The sequence below is a fragment of the Chelmon rostratus genome, chromosome 6 (genome assembly GCF_017976325.1).
Source record: "Chelmon rostratus isolate fCheRos1 chromosome 6, fCheRos1.pri, whole genome shotgun sequence".
Lineage (NCBI taxonomy): Eukaryota > Metazoa > Chordata > Actinopteri > Chaetodontiformes > Chaetodontidae > Chelmon > Chelmon rostratus.
Genome location: NC_055663.1, coordinates 8,950,337 through 8,972,831, shown reverse-complemented (window position 1 = coordinate 8,972,831; position 22,495 = coordinate 8,950,337). Strand labels below are relative to the sequence as shown.

Sequence of the window (22,495 nt, the reverse complement as noted above, 5' to 3'; positions counted from 1 at the left end):
TAAGTGTGATGCTATTGACTGTAGGGATTTAAGTTGATATGACTGAAATGCGATTTTGCAGACAAAAGCCCAGGATACAGTTAGATGGATGGATGGATGGATGGATGGATGGATGGATGGATGGATGGATGGATGGATAGATAGATAGATAGATAGATAGATAGATAGATAGATAGATAGATAGACTTTATTTATCCCAAGCTGGGAAATTGCAGTACAGCAGCAGCATTACACACTGTGAAATAAGTGAAAAATTGTGAAGTAAGACTATAAAGAACAAACTAATAAAATATCAAAATAGCGAGCAGTAAAAAATTATATAGATAATAATAAAATAGCGAAATAGTAATAGTAAAATTAAACAGTAGTAATGAAAAAGTATTGCACAATAAAACAATATCTACAGCAAATGGCAGTGTGTAGAAAATAAAGTGTACCATGACTGTATGCATTACACACAGTGAAAAAAGTGAAGATTTATGAAATAGGACTATAAAGAACAAACTATATATAATAAAATATCAAAATAGCAAGCAGTAAAAAAAATATATACATAATAATAAAATATCGAAAGTAGCAAACAATAGTAATAAGAAGTATTGTACAAAAGAGATTTCTTCCTTTTTTTTTAGTGTAATGGCATGTGGCAGGAAAGATTTCCTGTATCTGTCCCTTCGACAGCGGAGCTGTAGCAGCAGTTGTGTCAGCTGAAACACCATTTGTTAAAAAGTACTATCTGTGCAACCCAAACGGCTTAAAACCATTTTCAAAAACAGCTTAGCTAGCGTAATGTTAGCATATAGTGTCCTGAACGAACCATGATCCTCAATGGGCATCTGCTTACCAGCAAGTAAATAATGGTGATAACTCTTTAGTAATGATCCAAGGTTTCATCAAGTGTCCAACAACAAGCTAACAAAAGCATATTTAATACAAAATAGCAAGAAAATGTTAAATTCTGCAGCAAGCGTACCTGCTCAAACACCCACATGTTTAAAGTCTCACTCAAACATGTTGAATATAATAAAACTCTGTGACGTTACACCTACACCATTATGTTTTCTCATTAGCACAGAGCTCATTCTGTCAGAACCAACACCAGAACCTCAACACTTCACTCTAGACGTACCTGGTCAAGTGTGGGACTGGGAGGAAGACCAGACCTCACTCCAACAAATAGAGAACAAATAGAGCTCTGAAAGATTAGATTCATTGAACGACAAGTTTGCTGCACTGAAGGAAAAAAAGGCCATGAGGCAGTGGACTGAAATCCTGAGACAAAACACTCAGGAGCTCAAGACAAAGCTCCAAACTGAACAAAGCTTGTGTGTCCAGGAGCAGGTGGAGGCTGCTGAGATGGAGGAGACACTTGGACAGCAGGAGGAGCTGAAATGCAAAGGGGAAGTTATCTATCTTTAAAAAAAAAAAGCGCTCAGCAGCTAGAAGTCTTGGAGATCAAAGAAAATCTCCAAAACAAGCTCAAAGAAGAAGAATCGCTATGTGTCCACCCGAAACAGCAGAGCCATCAAGCTGAGACCCTGAAACGGATCGGCTGAAACTGATGGGTGGATATGAAGATAAGGATGGATAAGAAGACGCTCCATGAAGCTACAGTTCAAGAGTTTATCACAGAGCTCAAAACCTTGACTGAAAACTACAACACAGTGAAGATGGAGACGGAGGCCATGAGGCAAAAATATGATACCCTGCAGCAAGAAAATCAGGAGCTGAGAGAAAACCTCAGAGAGCAAAAACCTCTGCGGGTGCAGGAGCAGCTGGAGGTGTTTCCTGTCTGAGTGGGTTTACGCTCCGGTTTTTCACACATTACAAACACCCACAGGTCAGAATTATTCAAGAATTAAAAAAAAATTTAGCTGATTTATTTTGAAAATAAAATCAGCATTTTTTTTCTGGAGGGAGGTATTATTAGTGAAATTATTTAGTGAAACCCGAAGTCTGAAGAACAGCTCAGAAATGCTGCAAGCTGCAGAGACAACATGGAACTAAATTACATAACAATGTTTCTCGGGGACACTAAAAACTGGTGAACATGTTTTGGGTGTGTGTGTGTCACAGACCATAAAAACACATAAGAAAACACATAAGAACACCAGAATAACAGTAAACCTGGTGGTTAGGGGTTAACATAACACTACCAAGACTCTGTGGCTGGAATGTGTTAACTATAAATATAGTGTATGCTGTCAGTTTGACAGTATGAACATATGACTAACTGTAGGACACGGGGTGTGCAGAATAACATTAGAACATATAAATAGGAGGAAGGCACGATGGAAAAAGACCGCACTTTATCTACAAAAGTAACATATAGATGTTGACACAACAAACTTGACTTTTTTCTTTCAGCGCTTTCCCTGAAACAACAGTGGAGATCAGCGGTTTGGCTCAGGTCTGCGATGCCTTTAATAGCTGCCTGGCAAATGGTGCATAGCTGAATGAATCAATTAGATAAAAGATTGAAATGAAGTTTTGTGTGGACATTGGCCTCTGAGGGGCTCTGTGCTGCCCCGATGCTTTATCCCCCGTGAGGGCCGTGAAAGACGATTTGAGATGGCTTTGTGAAACGGTGGAGCCTCTCTTTAAAACACTGGCAGTGGTAATAATGGAGCAGGCAGCCAAGGACAGGCAAACACACGTATAAGCTCCTACTCCCTGACAGGCAAAGTAGCAGGAGCTTGCTGCCTGCAAGCAAACTTCGTCGACGAACTGGAGATGCTTGATGAATATATGATGCTGATGCGAGTCGTGCTATTATAAGTGAAGCTTTAGGAGCTTTATTTCACACCATTGGTATATGCTATGTGGATTGTATTTGATGTATATGGCGTGTTAACACTGTGTGTGCACACTTCTGAGGTTGAAGGTGGTAGAGTTTTTCTTGGCTATGAACCTTTTCCGAGACTCTCATTATTGTGTATCTGCCCATGAGGGATTCTGTTTTTTTCTGCATGCTCTATTTTAAAGAGTTGAATGTTTTTGATGTGTTCGACAGCTGACGAGCTCTACAGTACATTCTTCTTGTGTTTCTCATTTATTTTGTGCAGTATTTTGTGTAATATCTTAGGACAGAGCTGTGTCAGTGTGGAGCTTTAGGCAGGATTTGGACAGATTCTCCTCATTTTGCAGCATGTACCAAAAACAAAGCTTGATTGCAGTTTTCAACCAGGAGCCCTCATGAGGTGTGGGCCAAGAGAGACCCAAAATGACCATTTTTTGAAACTTCTGTCAGTATAGACACTCATTCTTTGTGAGACTGCTAGCTTCTATTTATTTGTTCACTTGCGTGAAATGACAGGGTTCAAGTATTTTAGCGTGATGCAGTGCAGCGTTCACATACCTGGAGCACAGTGGTTTATGTAGTGACCCCCTTCGCCAATCGATCAGGGGCACCTGGTTGCCGATGGTGATGATGTTTCGACGCGTGAAAATGACATGTCCACTCGTTGCTGCTTTGATCCACGGTGCTGTTTATTGTTCACATTCCTCAGTTCCAGTTTCCAAATCCAATAATTGTCTGCTTACCAATGCAGATGCAGATTACCAAGTCAGAATAAAACAAAAACAAACACCATTACACGACACGACACGCCACGGTCTAAAACTTTTTGCTTCCCTCTCATCAGCCGCACCTGAGTGCCTCACCTGGCTGATTGTATGACCTCTCACACTTCACAGCAGGGATGCCCCAAGTGGTGTGAAGCTCACAGCAAAAGTAAATAAATAAATAAATAAATAAAAATGAAACACTTGCAAAGAAATGGCTCTTATAGTTTACGATAAAAAATCAGAATGAGTCAGTCTTTACATTTTGGGAGTTTGGGAGGTGCCAGGGAGACAACAAATCATGCTCTAAATTTGATGTCATTTATTATGCCTCCTACCCTCTTGTAGAGACTAGCAAACGCCTTTGGTGCAGCACATTCAGCCAGCCAGAAGTTTGATGAAGATGACAAAGAAGACATTTGTGAGGCCTCCAGAACCCTGAAGCTGAATTTTTATGAACTGGATGACATCCGCAGTGTCATCAAAGTTTTTACAGCCGAACAGTCTGTGATCCTATAAAGGTGATCCCACAGATAACGTAACGTTGTGTTTAACAGGTAAAACCTGAAGTATAGCCACATAACTCAGGCCAAGATCAAAATACACCTCCTAGGCTCTGTACTTTAAAAGCCAATACCATTAAAAATGCCTTAATCAGCCTCGATCCGGAGCCTGTGGATCATCTTAGGTCAAGCTTTCATTTCAAAACTGCATAAAAGAAACCACTTGAGCCCACACAGCTCTAGGACAATAATGCACCGCTCCCTCACACGTTCACATATTTTATGATAACCTCACAGCTAGCCATGCTTTATACTTTACTTATAGTAGTAGTAGTGTAGCCTGCAGTATGACATGCGTATAATATACTGCAGCACTGATATAGAAGGTGTCCTGAAGCAGGTTAGATGTTAGTGCTCAACACAACAAAAGCTGGCTGATTGAAATTCAAAGGCAAGTCAGATCAAGTCCAGCCAGGATTGTTTATACTGTCCATTATTGCAGAGATCTCTCAAAGAGTTTTGTAGGGGGCGTGTTGCTGGTGAGGCCTGCGTCTTACAACATAATTGCCACAGAACTGAGTCAACGCCTCTCTGATACATTTTCAACGAAAATGTAACGTTAAAAACTTCACAAATGTAGTATTAACTGCAGGTTGTTATGTTGGAGTGCACTGTGTGAAACAGGTTTGACAGTGTCCAACCACTGAACATGACAAACTTTATGTACACTATGGTATCAGACACCATATTTCATCATGCCATATACCGTACTTTATCAAATACCATGATCCTGAGACTGAAGTTTGGAGTTTTTCCTGGTCATGACATGATGACTGATGGATTGCACCTCTGACGCTACTTCAACATGTTTCCATAAATCTTGATTGAGCTTTCTGTGCTCTCAGGTGAAGTGAAATAACACCTGTTGTTGCTCAGAGTTTCCACAGCCAGCTCTCTCCCCTGCCTGTCTCTTCCATGCTCTTTCCCTCTCTCTGTCTCTCTGCTGTGTGTGCTCCTCCATCCCTGTTACCACAAAGTGACAGTAGCCGCATGTCTCATTTCCTCTGGGAGCTCAGCCTTTGGCCCACATCTGTGTGTGTGTGTGTGTTGTGGCTGATCTTATGTATCCCATTAGAATGGTAATATTGTGGTCAGATGTAAGCGCTGTTGTGGTGAGCAAGCAATAGCAGCTACTAGCCCACAGCTGCATGTGTTTGTTTCTACTGTGTCCCATGTGGATGAGACACACAATGGATGCTCGAGTCAACTTATTACGCCTCCGCGCCGGCGACAGCAGTGGCCGGAGGCATTATGTTTTCGGGTTGTCCGCCCATCTGTTCCATTCTTGTGAACACAGTATCGCGGGATCGCCTTGAGGGAATTTCTTCAGACTTGGCACAAATGTTCACTTGCTCTCAATTTTGAAACCATTAGATTTTGGTGGTTAAAGGTCAAAGGTCAAAGTGACTGTGACCTCCCAATCACATCTTTGGCTATAAATGAAGACAGTATGTTTCTCACTGGAAATCATTATTCACTGGAATCATACAAGTCATTATAGTGATAACTTCCATTTCAACAAAAAATGTACTTAATGCCTTTTATTAAATTCCTTCTAAGTCTTCACTACATATATTAGATGAGTCTGGACAGACATGGATGGAAACTGCAGCTTGACTGGTTGACTGGTTACCTTCAGGCATTAATTCTAGTTTTCTATGCAATCTACTTCAAAACCTTAAAACTGCCTTTAATGTTATTACGAATAACAAAACATTTCACTTACTACCTATTCATTTTTAATAACCTGTATTAAATGTTGATTATTGTCACTTTTTTCACTTTTATTATCAGTATATATAAGCAGCATGAACACAACATATTTGTGCAAACACAAAAAGTTGATTTAAAAGTTGTTTTTGAAATAGTAATTTCAGCTGTGCTGGTCAAACAAAATTGAGAAGTAAAATATTTCGTCTGAAATACTGTATCTAAATCTGTATATAAATTATATTAAATGTGTGTGACTGCTGACTGTTGATCAGGGTGACGGCTTGTGGGATCAAACTGTTTTCAGAGGGATTTCTCAGTTTTGTCGAAATGTAATCTTGTAAGCAGCCACACCTGTTACAGTAGAGGCATTAATGAGCATGTATAAACGCCACCTCAGAATTTTCCATTACTACTTATATCTTAGCTAATACTCGTCAGCATCAGCATGACTGGACGTCAGTAGAATAAATGTTATTCAACTGTATATATCACCTTGTTTTGTAAGATAAATGTGCAATACTGCATTGGAGCTTGCTTACTGCAGCTGTACAGCCAAGGAGCATCAGCACAGTTGAGTAGGGCTAAGCAATGCAGGCAAACTATGATGTTACTTCATTTCAAATTTGATATTAAAGGTAATTGTTTTCATGTTTAAACTTGTTTGGGAAAACCCTGCGTGACTGACCCCACATGAAAATGTTCCAGGCAGTGGAAGCAGACACACATTTCAATGTCAGCAAGGTGTTTTGATGACTAAAGATGGCTACAGTTGCCGGGGATTTGGTTACTTATTTTGAAACTGAGTGACATTATTCTGTTGATTCTGTTCCAGCTTGAGCTATAGCCTTTTGTTGATTTACTTAAAGCCGCTCTCCTTGTTGCTTCCAGATGTAATCATAATGCATGCACTCAGTAATGTCTATGATTTAAATCAGTTTGAGAAATGAGCTGAGGTCAGGAAGTGTTCAGTGGTGCAGTACACAGCTTAAAGCTCAGGTTGATCAGACTGAGCCCATTTGCACGTGTTGTCTCAATTTGATCTTGCTATGTATAAGACAACTCCCAGTGATAGCTTCTACATGAGGGGCACACGTTGTACCTGTGCACAGTGGTGTTGAAAGAGCAACTTAACACCTTAACACACCCCCTTAACAAATTGTAAAACTGCATTCTGCACCCTGACACGCACCTCCCCCTTTTTCACAGATTGTTTTCAGATCAAGTCAACAGAACAACTTTTTCTCTGGAAAAAGGAAAATAACTTCTGTTGTAATACACACTATAAACAGGGACCAGAATCAGTAGAAAGATGCAATCAAGTGACTGTACATTTAATTGACTAACTCAAAATAGCACTCTTTAAAGATAACACAACATATAGAACATGACAAGTTCTGTTTGAAGGAGTATCAACATTCAAAAACAACAGAAAATATTATATTCGGCTTCTTAACTATAAACAGGAACTTCTTGGAATTTTTCGAACAGAAATCTCTTGTAAATTATAGCTATTAGCATTCAAAGGTGACAGCAGAGAAGAAGATAGTTACAACCACAGGCAAAAGCAAGTTGAACTCAGCGGTGGCTGCTATTATTACCAACCGGTTTTCTTCTTGGATTACTGGATGACTCGAGTGTATCATCTGTCAAACATTGGTTAGTCTCAGGTTGCACATTCTTGAGAAATGCTCCCATTATGAAACATACACACAAGTAAACACTCCCAGAGTGTATTTATGTTTTTCTTCTATTTGCTTTTGTAGGAAGCTGATAGCACTGTGTGTTTATGTGTGTGTGTACGTGTGTGTGTGTGTTCTGACCGCAGGGCAGCACAGTTTAGGATTAGGGTCAGGTAATTAATATGTCACCAGTTTAGAGGCAAAATGTGTTTTATTCCTATTTTATTAATCACGTTTTAAAAAGCAATGTGGACTACATTTCAATTAAAAAAAGGTCAGTGTGAGTCCCTAAATAATGTAATAAACGCAAGCTTATTCTGTATGTAATATATAGTCCAACTTGACATGCAGTGGCATCAAAGCTGACTGAAAAAGTCATATCAAAGAGTCTAGACCTGCCTCCCTCAGTTATAACTCTTCATCGCAGGAGCAGTGTCATAGCAAAGTAAATACACAGGCAGCAATGGAAGGAATACTACAATATTAGGTCAGTTAAAAATGTACTTTATATTTCTAAAAGTAGGGAGTTATATGATGATGATAATGTGTAAAAAACTATTATTTTTGGTGACCAGTAAATAATTTAGTTTGTAGTTTATTTAGTTTTATAATTTAATTATTTAGGAAAAATGCAAAACACTGTCATAATTACATAATTACATAATTGTAAAATAAATATCTTATCTAACCTTCCTACAAAATGATTCCTACTGACATCAGGTGATCCTGTGCTTTCGACTGGAAATAACAGTGAACGAGCTAAAGCAGATCAGAGTTTTTTGGGTTCTTGGTGAAACCCTGTGCGACCCTCCTGTTTTCTGCATGATTCCATTCATCCTGCGCGTTTCATTATGTTTATCAAGGAATATCCGTGTGTGTGAGCGTATGTGAACTGTCCTGCGACGGTCCGACTTCTCCCTGCGTGTCCGATAGGACCTTTGTTACTTTTCTGTTTGCTGTCTTTCTGCCTTTTTGTCCTTTTTTCCCCGTGTCCATCAAGAAATGAGACGTTCTCACACCCAAAATGAAAAAAGACGAGGGAGAAAAAAAAATCACTCTCCCAGTGCATAATTCTTCCTGAAAAAGCCAGTGGAGAGAAAGAGCGAGCAAGAGAGGAGGAGAGGGCAGAGAAAGGGAGTCTCTCTGCCATCTTTTCACTGGGATGGCCATGTCTAATTGTGTCACAGTGATAAATGAATAGGTTTTTTGTGGAGGGGTCAGGAACCTCCCTTGGATCAGAGGCCCATCAAAGTGAATGGTTTATTTTTTCTGTTTGCTCACCCCCACCCTCTGAATGGATATTTAAATGAGTATTCACTAAACAGATAGCTGGATACACTGCTGCTCATCACGGCAACAACACTAATTCTTCTTATTCTGCTTTTTTTTTTTTTTGCTCTACATATTATCATCTGGCTCATAGCAACGCAGAAATACTTGGCAAAACGAAATCAAAATATGTGGTACATTTGAGCAAATGTTTGTTGTGAAGTAAGTGTGAAATCCATTATTGCTGAAGCAGTTCCAGCTCTTACCAAACTCATTCCTCTGTACAATCAGTTCCTTTTATTTTCTGTGAAAATACAGTACATTGGAGTGTTATTTTGAGTTTTGTGTGGCCGGTAGCTCTGTACTAGTTTCTACCCTGAATGGACTGTTTCCTGCATGTGTGTTTGTGGGGATACACCTTCCTTATCGTCCCCATAATGTAAATCATTCGATTTTAGGGTGAAGATTTGGGTTAAGGTTAGGGTTTGGAAAGTAGTGCTTATGGTTAGGATTAGGGTAAGTCTCCAGGAAATGAATGTAAGATTATGTAATGTCCCCAAATGTGATGGAAACACGACTGTGTGTGTGCGTGCGTGTATGCGTGCATGTGTGTGAACAGAGGAGTCAGTGTCTGTAGGCATCCATGCATTACTGTGACTTTCTCCCTTTTTTTTTTCTGTTTCTCTTTCTCTAGTCCCCTGCTCCTCCTCTTAAACGTCTCATTTTCATGCTCACATGTTCCTTTTTATTGAGCTGTATTACAAACAACAGAAGGTCCGAAGGGTCCACACCTGGCATGTTTTTGTTGTAGTCTAATACATAACAACGTGCCACGTTGCTTTTTTTCTGCCACCTCCCAATTTACTTCTAATGCACGTACCAGGTGACAGTGTCTCCATCAAAGACTTGTGTCCATCCACCTCACAAACAACAGTTCCTGCTCTCTGATCCATAGGATGCATCATCAGTGTATTTGTTTTAGTTACATTCCTGCATGAGGCCTTAAACGTACCACATGCCCCAAAACGCTTGGCATACGAGTCACTGAAAAGCTTTTGGCTGGTGTAGAAATGATCAACGTACAAATGATAACTAAGAATGATGCATCCATGAGACTGCTGACAACATCGTGCAAGAAAATCTACTCTGAAATGAAACTGCTCTTTCCTGTGTAAATGACAAAATCGCTGGTCTACTCTGTTGCTGGAGTTTGCAAGCACTAAAAGCTTCACACACCACTTAGTTGGCTTGGCCTTCATGTACTGTCTCAGTCCAATTTTGGCCTTCATAGCCACCATTCTTTCATCAGTGGCAATTTGTTTCCTAGGCTGCCACAATGCCTTGCATGCCTGTTTTATGGTGGCGTAAAGTGGCTGAGGACGAGGACAGTGGCCAGTGCATCCCGTCTCTCATCCTCTGCACTGATATAAAAAGGCAAGAAAATATACAGATATAAATGTGTCCAAACTTCTTTATTTATTTCTCCAGTGAGTTGTGTCATCTTAACTCATCTTCACACACACAGACTTCTAAACTTATGAAGTCACATGAAGTCAGACGTGCAACTATGGAGGGCTGCCCTTACATTCATGTTAGCCAAATATGAGATGAAATTAAAATCAGAAAGCATCCAGTGGTTGGGAGTTATTGAAAGCAGGAGGAGAGTCTGTAAACAAAAGGCTAGCCTGGGTTTATACCTATTATATAGAATGAACATCGTGGCATCATCAGTGCATTTGCTGCCTGTGAGGTTTTATTTGGTTTCATAATAATTAACATGAAGGCCACAAGTCTGGTGTTATTTGTGTGGAAACAGGGACCACAGTGGAAGAATCAGAAATTATAGAAACAACAATTACAGAAAGGGAACAAACTGCAATTTGGAAAAGTGTTGAAAGACACCGCCACACGCCTGTATGCTCCAGCACCCACAGCCCTCCAGGCTACAGCAGTGTGGTAACACATTAGCACAATGTCACAGTCTGGTGATTGTTCTAACATAGTGATATTATCTTAAAAGGCATACAGTCAAAAAGAAGTCAAATGACTTACAGACACGGTTATGTAGTTTATCAAGTTTTAAAGACTTTTTAAAGGCTCAGCTCCCAGCAAGTCATCTAAAGGTCACCTCTACTGTTGTGGATTTCTACTTCTACTAGAGTCCACTTGAGTCACACAGAGGTGAATATTTCTGACATGAAAAGCTGCTGCAGATGGCTCCAAAGCAGCAGACATCTGTGTGTCTCTGCTTTGCACGGATGTAGCTAGGTGGCCAGTTAGATGACGCCTCCTTTCTTAATCCCACCCAACAAAGGTCAACAAAGGAACAGCTGTCAGCGAGCCTAACACCAGACCCACTTGAATTGCTGAACAGAGATTCGGACAGTGATTTGGAAGTCTGAAACCGTGCTGGTTTTAGAGAAAGATATGCTCATGCTGCATTGTGTTGCAGCGAAAAGCTGCCAGAGCCCTACGCACAGTGTTAGCGTCAGTCTGACCATGGCCTACCCTCAAGCCAACTAGTGCTGCACAACCCAGGCCACAGTAAGAAAGGAAAATACATGAACAGCTGTTACATTTCATAAATTGGCCTGTGATTTCACCATTTGTGGGAATGTCTGAGCTTTTACATGGAAAATAGCCTGTTTAGCATCTTAATCGTGGCTAACTCAGACCAGCACATCCCACCAGCTGCAGGCTCGCTTGCATACACTGCACTGCACTCAACTATTCCCAAGCATTCAGTTTTCATTTATCAGTTTGTCATACACATATAGTGTTGCAAACTGTCCAACAGAATTCTTCCCATTCCCATCTCTGGCATGGCACACTGAAGAACTAAAGGCAGCGTGTGACAGACACACACACTAACACACACCCTCGCGCAGGCTGCAGATGACTGTAGTGTGTCTAAAATAAAAGCATGTGTCTATTTCAGTCGATGCAGTCCAGTAATAGCATAGGCGGCGAGGAGGAGGGCTGGACTCGAGTTCTAATTGCAGCCTTGTCAATTGCAGCTCTCACTTTCCACTCGTAGAAATGTGCGTGCGCACACACACCCACACAGCAGGGGATTTGTTGGCAGGGATGCCTGTATCAGTTTTCAACAGCCTAGTAATAGATGCCTTGTAACTGATCTGCACACACACACACACACACACACACACACACACACACACACACATACGCAGAATAGAGACACGGGTTTTGAGAAACTGGGTGTTGTGTATTAGTGTTGTGCGTTTCCCTGTGTTTTCCCTGGGATTTTGTAATCTGCGTGTCAGCAGGGAACTTTCAGCCTGTAGAAATGTTGTCTCTACGTCTGTCACTGTTAGCAGGGATTAAACAAGAATTTCGAAACTGCGTCTATTCTGTGGAACACGCACATAAGGGAAATCCCAAACACGTTACACAGTTTTCCTCTTTATTTCACTAATCAGGACTTTAAGATAAATGTAATTGAAAAAGCATAGCTGGAAGAACAACATTCTGTCATTTCACTATGGATGTCATTGTTACGTGTTTGTGTTGTCATAGGGGAGAGGTTGTTCTTTATTTTCTTACAATTATACTACTAATAATAGTACTTTAATCTGCCCCACCCAATGACATCATCCAGGTGCGCTTACAAGCTTTTACAAAACAACGACATTCGTAGAAATGTATTAAACAGACGAGGTGTGCCACAACCAGTGTATTTACACGAGGAAGGTAATACCACCCCCTCTGTCTCTGTCTCTCTGTGTTTCGCTACAGAGCATGTGCCACAGTCAGTAGACCCTTCCCACAATAGTAGAATGAACAGGTACAGGAGGGGTAGGACGAGGAATCACAGATGTTTTCATTCTCTCAGAGAGATAAATAAATAATAATGCGAAATGTTAAAATGGTTCACCAAATATCCTTTGGCAGTACCTTGATGGTCCACCCAAAAAAACTATTAATGTGAAACACTGTAGGTCTCAATTTTCACTCTCATTTCACCTTACTAAAAAAGACCAGGACACTTCCTCCACTGTGTGCATCTTGTGGTCGTAGTCAAACTTGTTGCTGGTCATCACGGTAATTCTCTGTTGGCATAGATGGAAATATGTTGATGCTGAAACGGGTGGAAGTCCCCTTTAAAATCACTTTTCACCTGATGTTTCCATTATTTTGTCTTGCTCTGTAGATGTCAGTTATTTCTGGACACATTTGGACACATAACTTCCTGTGAACATCAGTATCTTCCTCCATCCTGTTTCCTTCAGCTCCTCTCTTTCCTTTCCACCACTTTCCCAGCCTCTTTACCCACAACCTCTGTATCATATGTGCTCTTGTATGACTCCCTGGACCCCTCCCCTGGGAGGTCAAAGGTCAGGGTCAGCTATAGAATAGCAGCAGTTGGTGGATTTGACGTTTTGCTCAAGGACACATCACATTTTTTCAACAGTAGAGGAAGTGTTTTACCTTTTCCAGATTAATGTTTTATTCTCAACACAGCTGTAAAATCTAACTCTTAAATATTATATTCTGCCATAGCTGGCAGGTTTTTTGACCATGAAGAATGAGTTTTTAACATGCTAGTTGAGGAAGAGCTCTAAAGGTTTCCTTGCATCCTCTTTCTGTTCCCATCTCAGGTGATCAACGTGGATGGCAGTAATAGGCAGACTCTGCTGGAGGACAAGCTGCCTCATATCTTTGGTTTCACTCTGCTGGGTGATTACATCTACTGGACTGACTGGCAGAGACGCAGCATTGAGAGGGTCCACAAAGCCACGGCAGTACGAGAGATCATCATCGATCAGCTCCCGGATTTAATGGGGCTGAAGGCCACTAAAGTGACAGAGACGTACGGTAAGGAGGACAGGATTTCACATGATTTCCGAACAGCTCAGCCGTGGAACATGCTGAACAATAATGAAAATATGAAAATGTATAAAATGCACCGTGAAATAAATGCTAAATCTATGTGTGTCAGGTACAAATGGCTGTGCGGTGAATAACGGGGGATGCAGCCATCTGTGTTTCTGGTGCCGGCAGGCCGTCAGCTGTGCCTGTCCAATGGGGATGGAGCTCCTCTCAGACCTCCAGACCTGTGTGGTGCCGGAGGCCTTCCTGCTCTTCACCAACAGGTACGCCTACCTGTCAACCTGCAGTAGTGCTAAAAAGACCTGCTCACCATTCCACTGTTCCTTTTACATATCACATTCATGTTCATATACATTTAAAGAATATAACTTAAAAACAAATGACAAGAACGGGGACAAAGATACAGAACACCTGAATGACATATGGACTGCTGTTCCCTTCTTCCTGTGAGGCCCCTCTCTCTGTAGGGCTGTAGTATTTGAGTCTTAAGACATTCTTGTGTTATCTCAGACTGGACGTGGTCTAGTGGATGTTTTGACTCTTGTCTTAGTCTCAGCCAGTGGTTCCCCCGATCACAGCTTGTCTACCGGAGGCATTTCATTTCAGCAGCATTTTCAGTCGTTCGTGTCAGGCAAGTGTGAAGTAGTTAAAGCGTTTCTATTTTAAACAATACAGCTGTCCACACAGGCAGCGTAACAGTATGCATTTTACTTGCGCTTAAACATGACAAGAAGTGTATTTTTACACTTTTTAAGTCTATTTTCTTATGTTTTACACACGTTACTACAGTGATTTTGAGTTGATAGCTAACTCCCACTATAAACAACAGTAAGACAAAAGTGTGAAGAATATTGAATGGCCTTTGTTTCTCTTTCTTTAATTCTCTCAGTGTCTCAGTCTGGACTTGGTTTCACTCCCATTTTGGTTTTGTCTTGACTCAATCTCAAAACTGCTCGAGCTTAGACTTGGACTGTCTGTCTCAGTTTAAGTGGTCTTGATTACAGCTCTGCCTTTTTATTACTTGAACAGGAATAAATGGGTGTGAAAAATGGATGAATGAGTGGTGGTGAGGTCCTAACTTGCACTGAATTAGCAAAAGTGAATTCAGCTGTTTATTTAAAAAACATTGTCTTGTGCTGTTTTTTCTTCAGGGACAACATCAGGAGTATCTCTTTGGGTACCAACAGCAACGACGTGGCCATTCCTCTGACAGGAGTCAAAGAGGCCTCGGCTCTCGACTTTGATGTGTCTGAAAGGAGGATATACTGGACAGACATACAGGCCAAGGTGAGCTGCACTGTAGAAATTTACCGAAGATGGAGTTTCAATTTAAAGTTAAATACAATTTAGATAGATAGATGGATATACTTTATTTATCCCAAGCTGGGAAATTGCAGAAAGCTGGGGAATTGAAGTTTTTCAAATTGCATTCGATTTATGAAATGGTATTTAAAATGACTTTATGTGTTTGTATGTCATGTAATTCAGTCAGAATACATGTTGTGGGTAGTTTCGTTTATTTTTCCTGACTTTGAATTGAACTGTGGTGAGGAAAGTAGAGGTGGGGAAAAAAATGATTCATATCGCGAAGACAAAAAGCAGAAATCAACTGCAAGGGCACAATGTAGCACCCTGATGATGCAGGCACTTGTCTTATGATCCATATTCAAAAAGGCACATTTTAGATTATATCACTTCATAATTCTCTTTGCATGATGAAAGGGAAATGTTTGTGCATAATTTGTACCCCCTCACCCAGAGGAGCACCGTAGTCCAGGTCTAAACGAGACCAGCTGAATCAACTCACTCTGCAGCACTTTACAAAACTCCGATTGAGCTCTGAAAAGAACTTGATCCACAGTCCATTTCATTTCCAAAGACCTGCGTCTGTGCAGTGTTTTGGGCAACATTGGCTTTCCTCCATAGTAACGTTGCAGCAAGATTGTTCTCTACTTCTGGAGGTATAACATCAATTACAACACAGCAGACTCCCGCTTACTCCAGTGCATACACATCAACTTGCATTTTTTTTTCACAAAAAAAGTATGTATGCGTGATGTATGTCAGTAAATTACACTTCCATGTAATTACTAGCATACTCACAGTTTGTAGCCTGCTTCCAAATTAATGCAGTTAACTTCAGAAATGAAAAAAGCTGCACACACGTTTCTTTGTACTTTCCTGTTTGTTCAGACGGCGACCTTCATCATGATCAATTCGTTTATGTTATGTTTCATTTTGCATTTCAGTGGAGTAAGACCCTCAAAATAGTGCACCCCTTTCTATTTCTTAAATCAAGAAGAAAGTTTTGAACCAACAATCGATCCTGAATAGATCCCGACGCCAAGAGAAGGAATCGAACTCAATCGAACCAAATCAGATTCCGCCCCTCAGAGGAAAGCTGAGATTTGTTGTGCTGGATTTGTTAAAAAGCTTTCATCTCAAGTTAAATGGGTCTTGTGGTTTCTTTCTGTTTTCTTCTGACTCTCATTTCACTTGTTTCTCTTCGTCTCAGACAATCAGCAGAGCATATATGAATGGCAGCTCTGTAGAACATGTCATAGAGTTCGGACTGGACTACCCAGAAGGCATGGCAGTTGACTGGATGGGTCGTAACATCTACTGGGCTGATACAGGCACTAACCGCATCGAGGTGGCCCGGCTGGATGGCCAGTACCGCCAGGTTCTGGTCTGTAAGGATCTGGACAATCCGCGTTCACTGGACAACCCACGGTCACTAGCACTGGATCCAGCCAATGGGTAAGAATGGGATCTACACCTTTTAAAAAAACTGCATGATATATTGGCCCAATTTGCTGTCGATTGACTTCCCTCATATATTCTTTCAATGCTCTTAATGTTCCACCTCCAACATGGACAAGTGTGTGAGATACAATATATGGCATAACAACGCTGCAGCTGCAAACAGCTGAACAGTTAATGAGAACAGTTCATGGAGCAGCCCTAAGGAAGTGATTCACAACAGACACCTGTTTCATGCTGGAGGTCCACATCTCTCAAGGGTATGAGCTGGTGCCAGTGACATCATGTAGCGTGTCTCTTCACTCCATCTGAGGTAGTGAGAGTGTAGCAATGTCATTATGTTGGTATGTTGGTACAACAGCCAGCATCCCGCCTCTTTTCCCCTATAACCTCCAGCTGACAGAGGGATGATTCTATTAAACCTGTTTGTTAACAAGGCCAACATTTCACCGTTCATCCCCGGCCAAACCACCCCGAGACACTCCGATCTGCCTCTGTGTGAGTCCAAGCATGTGTGTTTGAATCTGTGCGTGTGTGTGTTTGTATGCGTTAATACCTGTGCCAGCGTGTCAAACTCCCTAACACATGTCACTCACAGGGTGATGTCCTGATGATGTCATGGCCCTGAGCTGTCAACATGCTTTCCTGGAGGCATCTGATGTCATTTTATGATCACATACCGTGCTCACACATTAATAAAGATAATAAAAACAAAGTTGTCTTCTGTCGAACTTAACAAAACAAAAGTTACAAAGTGGAAACAGGTGTCCCTTCTGGAATAGATGATCCAATTCAATAAATATTCTATCAGAAAAAAACGGACTTTACTGAAACGACCTCAACCACTGTTTGATAAGTCTGTAACATGCAGAGATCAGTACAGTACACACACTATCCCAGGCTGAAATTGTGTTTTGTCTCTGCAGCTACATGTACTGGACAGAGTGGGGTGGTCGACCTCGGATAGCCAGAGCCTACATGGATGGCAGCACCATCACGACCCTGGTGGATAAAGTGGGCCGGGCCAATGGACTGACCATCGACTATGTAGACCATCGACTCTACTGGACTGACTTGGACACGTGCATGATTGAAAGCACCAACATGCAAGGTTTGGACACATGCATGAGCACTCTGTCAACCAGGCAGTTACCATGCATGCACAATAACACAACAACACACTTTTTTGTTGATGTAACATTTACACCTAAATAATGAACTTTAAACATTCCTTTTTTGCGTGTTAAGTGTCTAAAGCCCATCTATGCTACAAGTTGTCCTAGCACCACTGAATTCTGATCCTCCTCCTCTTCACCCCCCTGCACCAGCTTCACCACGGGGAAAACACATTTAGAGTCTGAAGCCTTCTCCCTCTTGATTGTCAAGTGACTGGAGAAAACACAAGAATTCAAAATCTACACTTAGTGCATGGCAGCTTTTCTATCAAATCACCAACATGTCTGACCGGATACCCTGAATGCATACCATAGATGGCTACAACAATTGTGCAACATCTACAGCCTCATGCCTTTTATTTACACAAGTGTTTTTTCACCAGCACGCACATAAATGCGAGGTTGATGATTAATATGGTGTTGAGGAGCTGCAGTGTTTATTCATGGGCAAACTGTAACCTACATTGTACATCAGGCCAACTCTCAATTGTCACTGTCTCTCTAGCTGAACCCCACGCTCGCTCAGCACACACACTCTGCCCTATTTCTGTTGATGGAAAAATAGATCAGGAATACTCAGACATATCAAAGGAAAACCACACAGTGCACGGTAAGTTTGGCTGCTCCTTTGCTGCTCAACACTTTGAAACGAGAGTCGGTATAGACTGTCGCTTCAGTGTTGCTGTTGCGAGCGTGACACTGACGTGACTTTTGCGGTCTAGACGTGGGGTAAGTCATCTAGTGAGGGATGTCTTCATTTTTTTAAAGATTTAATCAATCAGATACAGCCCAGAATTGTGGCTCCTGATTCTTTCATTGATGCCCCCTGCCCCAACCATACTATTTTATGGTAAATTTTATGCCACTCTCTTTAAATTAGCCTATGATCACTGTGGCGCACCTCAGACTTTCCTCAGGCCCTGTAGATATAATGCCTCCTAAATTTCTCTCTGAAGTAATGGCTGTGACTGCCCCTTGGTTGCTCTCAGTATTTAACATTTCTTTATCCCCTGGCTGCGTCCCAGAATATTTGAAGACTGCTTGTGTGCAACCACTCATTAAAAAATCCAGCCTCAATCCATCAGAATGCGGCAATTACAGACCAATTTCAAAATTACCTTTTTTGCAAAAGTCCTTGAGAAAAGCGTCTCCCTACACCCCTGCGAAATGTTGAGACAAAACAACATTTATGAAAATTTTCAGTCAGTTTTTAGTCAGCATCTCACTACTGAGACCATGCTTTTGGATTGACCAGTGATCTTTTAAGAACAGCTGATACTGATGAATGTTCCACCATTGTACTGCTGGACTTAAGTGCAACTTTTGGTACAGTTACAGTAGCTACAGTACCACAAAATTCTGATTGAGAGGCTGCAGCACTGGGTTGGTATAACTGGCTCTGAAGTGGTTTTGTCCTTATTTGACAAATCTGAATTTTTGTGTTTTTATTAGTGACCTTGTCTCCCCTCATTCCTTAGTGAATTGTTGAGTCTTGTGGGTCGGATGTTCCCTCTTGGGAATCTCTGCTGCTGCTATGCAGATGACACACAGCTGTATTGCCCAATAAAGACAGGGACTCTAAACATCTCCAGTCTTACAAGTTGTCCAGCAGATATTAAAAAATGGAAGGCAGCAAATTTTCTTAAACTGAAATACTGACCTACAGCAAGGCCTCCATCACCTGCTTGTGAAATCATGCAAGATATTGTTATGAATGTTTTTACACACAGCTAATCTACATTGACATGAATGCAAATCTAAAATGATTGATGCTGCCACAATGACATTGCTGTAGTTGATGACAAGATGATGAGCCCTGGGGCAGTTGTATTGATGTTGTTGTGTCATCTGCAGGTCTTCAGAGGGAGATCATAGTAGACGACCTCCCTCATCCCTTCGGTCTGACTCAGTACCGGGATTTCATCTACTGGACTGATTTTAACCTGCGCAGTATTGAACGGGCTGACAAACGCAGCGGACTCAACCGCACTGTAGTGCTGCAGGTATGGAACCAATTTAATTTACGGGTCAAGTGTCAGTAAATTCAGTAACCCAAATGTTTGATTTTACTGTTAACAATGCTTATTTGTTCTTTTAGAGACTTGTTAGATTTCAGGGAGATGCTTAATACCTTGGCAGTTTTATTAAAGCGTTACCACGGTTACATCACTGTGTCCTCAGGGCCAGCTGGAGCTGATGCTGGACATCTTGGTGTTCCACTCCTCTCGTCAGGAGGGTACCAACGAGTGCTCACATAACAACGGCAACTGCGCCCACCTTTGCCTCGCCACACCTGCTGGTGCCCAGTGCCGCTGTGCCTCCCACTACACTTTGAACACTGATGGACGAAACTGTAGCTGTGAGTACAGAACTGCTGGGATTCAAAAACACAAGTATGTCTGGGAATGGGTTTGAATCCCAAGACTGGCTGTAAAAAATAAGAAAGATGTCCGCCTTTAATAAGTCTAGTTGAGGTGTCCTTGAACAATGAAATAATTCAGTACTGTTGTTTTAAAATAAAAGGTGGTATTGAAATAATGGCCAAGTGTCCACCTGCATAGCTTGATTGGGTAAAATCAGATGGCTGAGAGGAGAGGACAATTCATGTTTTTGAATGATGTTTCATGCTATTATGTTGTAAAAAAGTCCTCTTTGTCAGCATGTGTTGTTGATAAATAAATAAATAGATTATTATTAATAATAATATAGACTTATAAATGCAAACAGATAGAAAGTTTAGGTCTAGGGTTAGCACTATTGGAATTGGATTGCAGAATATTAGCTGAACATACTATGGGCTGACAAGTCACAGTTAAAACCTATTCAGTCCAATCACTGAGTATGTTTCTCTCTGCAGTGGGTTAAATAAAGGTTTCTATTCTCTTATTGGAATTATAGATTTAGAATTTATAGTACAGACTTTGGTTGAATACAATCAAAGCACATCCATACAAGAAGCTTCAACATCAGTGAGAATGCATAGATTTGGTAGCACTTCTTTCCTCTCCCTATTAAATATTTAGAGAGGGGCTGTTTTATACTGCAAACAGTACAGGTTCAGGTACCTAACAACAGTTCACAGTTGAGTTGCAAAACATCAACAGTGGGATGGGTGGAAATTTGTATGTGTGTGAGTGTACTGGCCCCAAGTTTAAATGATAAATGGACTGTATTTATATAGTGCTGTCCTAGATTTTCTGACCACTCAAATTGCTTTACAACACGAGCCTGCATTCACCCATTCACACATGGTTGCTAGACCACCTGCTCATTACGAGCATTAACACATTCACAGACCAATGCACAGCATCGGAAGCAACTTGGGGTTCAGTATCTGCTCAAGGATACTTTGACGTGTAGACTTCGAGGCCAGGGATCGAACCACCAACCTTCTGATAAGTGGACAACCGCTGTACCTCCTGAGTTTAAGGGGTTTTCCTGCCTTTCTGCTTAAATGCAGCCTTTTTTGGGAGTCAAAAACAAATGGAACAGAAATGACTGAAGTAAAAAGTAAAGGGATTAGCCTCAGTTGACTTTATGAGAAAATATGCACACACACGATCACACGCATTGAAATCCGGCATACTTTGGTTGTTTCCAAAGAGGCCCTCCACACTTCCTCAGCTCTTGGGACCATCATTCAGAGCATTTTCAGCTGTTCTGATGTCTTAAAGTGTGTGTGCGTGCATGTGTGTGTGTGTTTAGGCTTGGCGATCTGGGTTTTGACCCTACATATTTATCTTTATATTTCACAATATGCATTGAGTAAACCTCAGCCTTCCTTTTGCAAGAAAGAACACTTTATCCACTCAGCATGCTCACTCTTTCTCTCCATTTCTTCATCCACATCCTCTCTTTTCTGCAGCTCCCTCTAGTTTCCTGCTCTTCAGTCAGAAGGCCAGTATCAGCAGGATGGTTTTGGGAGAGCAGAGTCCTGACATCATCCTGCCCATCCACGTCCTGAGGAACGTCCGAGCTGTCAGCTACGACCCGCTGGACCAGCTGGTCTACTGGCTGGATGGACGACAGAACATACGCAGGGCGAGAGATGACGGAGCCCTGGTAAAACTTAACCTGAAACATTGTATACCAACATGTTATACAGGATCTTTAACATGTTTCTCTTTGAACTGAGTTGCTTAATATTTTGGAAACATCTGATCGAAACAAATAGTAAACTGTGTCCTCACTTCAGTAATAATGGAGTTCTGCTGCAGGCCAGTAAATCAGAGGGCTAAAGGCTAGCTAGTTGATCCTGCTCCTTCTTCCCAAGTGAAGTGGTTTATAGAGGATTCTCCTCACAGAGATCAAATCAAATACCGCAGTCAGGTGTTTTTCATCATTTGGGACACCTGGAATTTCCCAAATCCTGGGAATAGCAGGGCTTAAAACAACAAAAAACTGTACAGGATTTTTCATGTTGCTGTAGTGCTAACTGTATCTGAAATGGCATCAGAATGTGCAGCATCACATGTATTGTACTTGATATGTGCACATATCATCTTATATTTGTGGTAGGAAACTTTTGGGGCTTTTGTGTATAGGTAGATGTTGCAGCAAAGAATCAAGTGAAGACAATCCTTGTATACCTTCTAATTCAGGAGTTATTGAAGTACTTTAAAATAACCACATTGTGCACCAGTGCACTGATTTGTAGTTTGCTATGGGCAAAAAGAATTCTGTGCCTAATTTTAATAACATGTGCATGGATGACTTAATTTGTGCTATCGATCACAAAGCCACTCTGTAATGAAAAACAGACAATAACTGTATTGGTAAACTCGGCTTCCTCTGCAGTGTGCAGCAGAAAAACACGGGGAAAAAATTACACAAAACAACAATTCTTAATCCGGATGAATTATTAAACACACATTTTCAAATCTTGATGAAAGAAGGTAACATGTTGAGCCTTTAACAG

The 22,495-nt window shown here is 41.2% G+C and overlaps 1 protein-coding gene across 1 annotated transcript in view; it reads left to right on the top strand.

Moving 5' to 3' along the window:
• Positions 1-22,495, top strand: part of lrp5 (low density lipoprotein receptor-related protein 5) — a 65,855-nt gene that overhangs the window by 33,561 nt on the left and 9,799 nt on the right. Inside the window, exons 12-19 of the mRNA XM_041938344.1 lie at positions 13,408-13,624; positions 13,749-13,902; positions 14,791-14,926; positions 16,155-16,399; positions 17,329-17,513; positions 19,432-19,580; positions 19,759-19,936; positions 21,443-21,639. Of these exons, the coding sequence (XP_041794278.1) occupies positions 13,408-13,624; positions 13,749-13,902; positions 14,791-14,926; positions 16,155-16,399; positions 17,329-17,513; positions 19,432-19,580; positions 19,759-19,936; positions 21,443-21,639 (1,461 nt within the window). The remainder of the gene's footprint in view (positions 1-13,407; positions 13,625-13,748; positions 13,903-14,790; positions 14,927-16,154; positions 16,400-17,328; positions 17,514-19,431; positions 19,581-19,758; positions 19,937-21,442; positions 21,640-22,495) is intronic.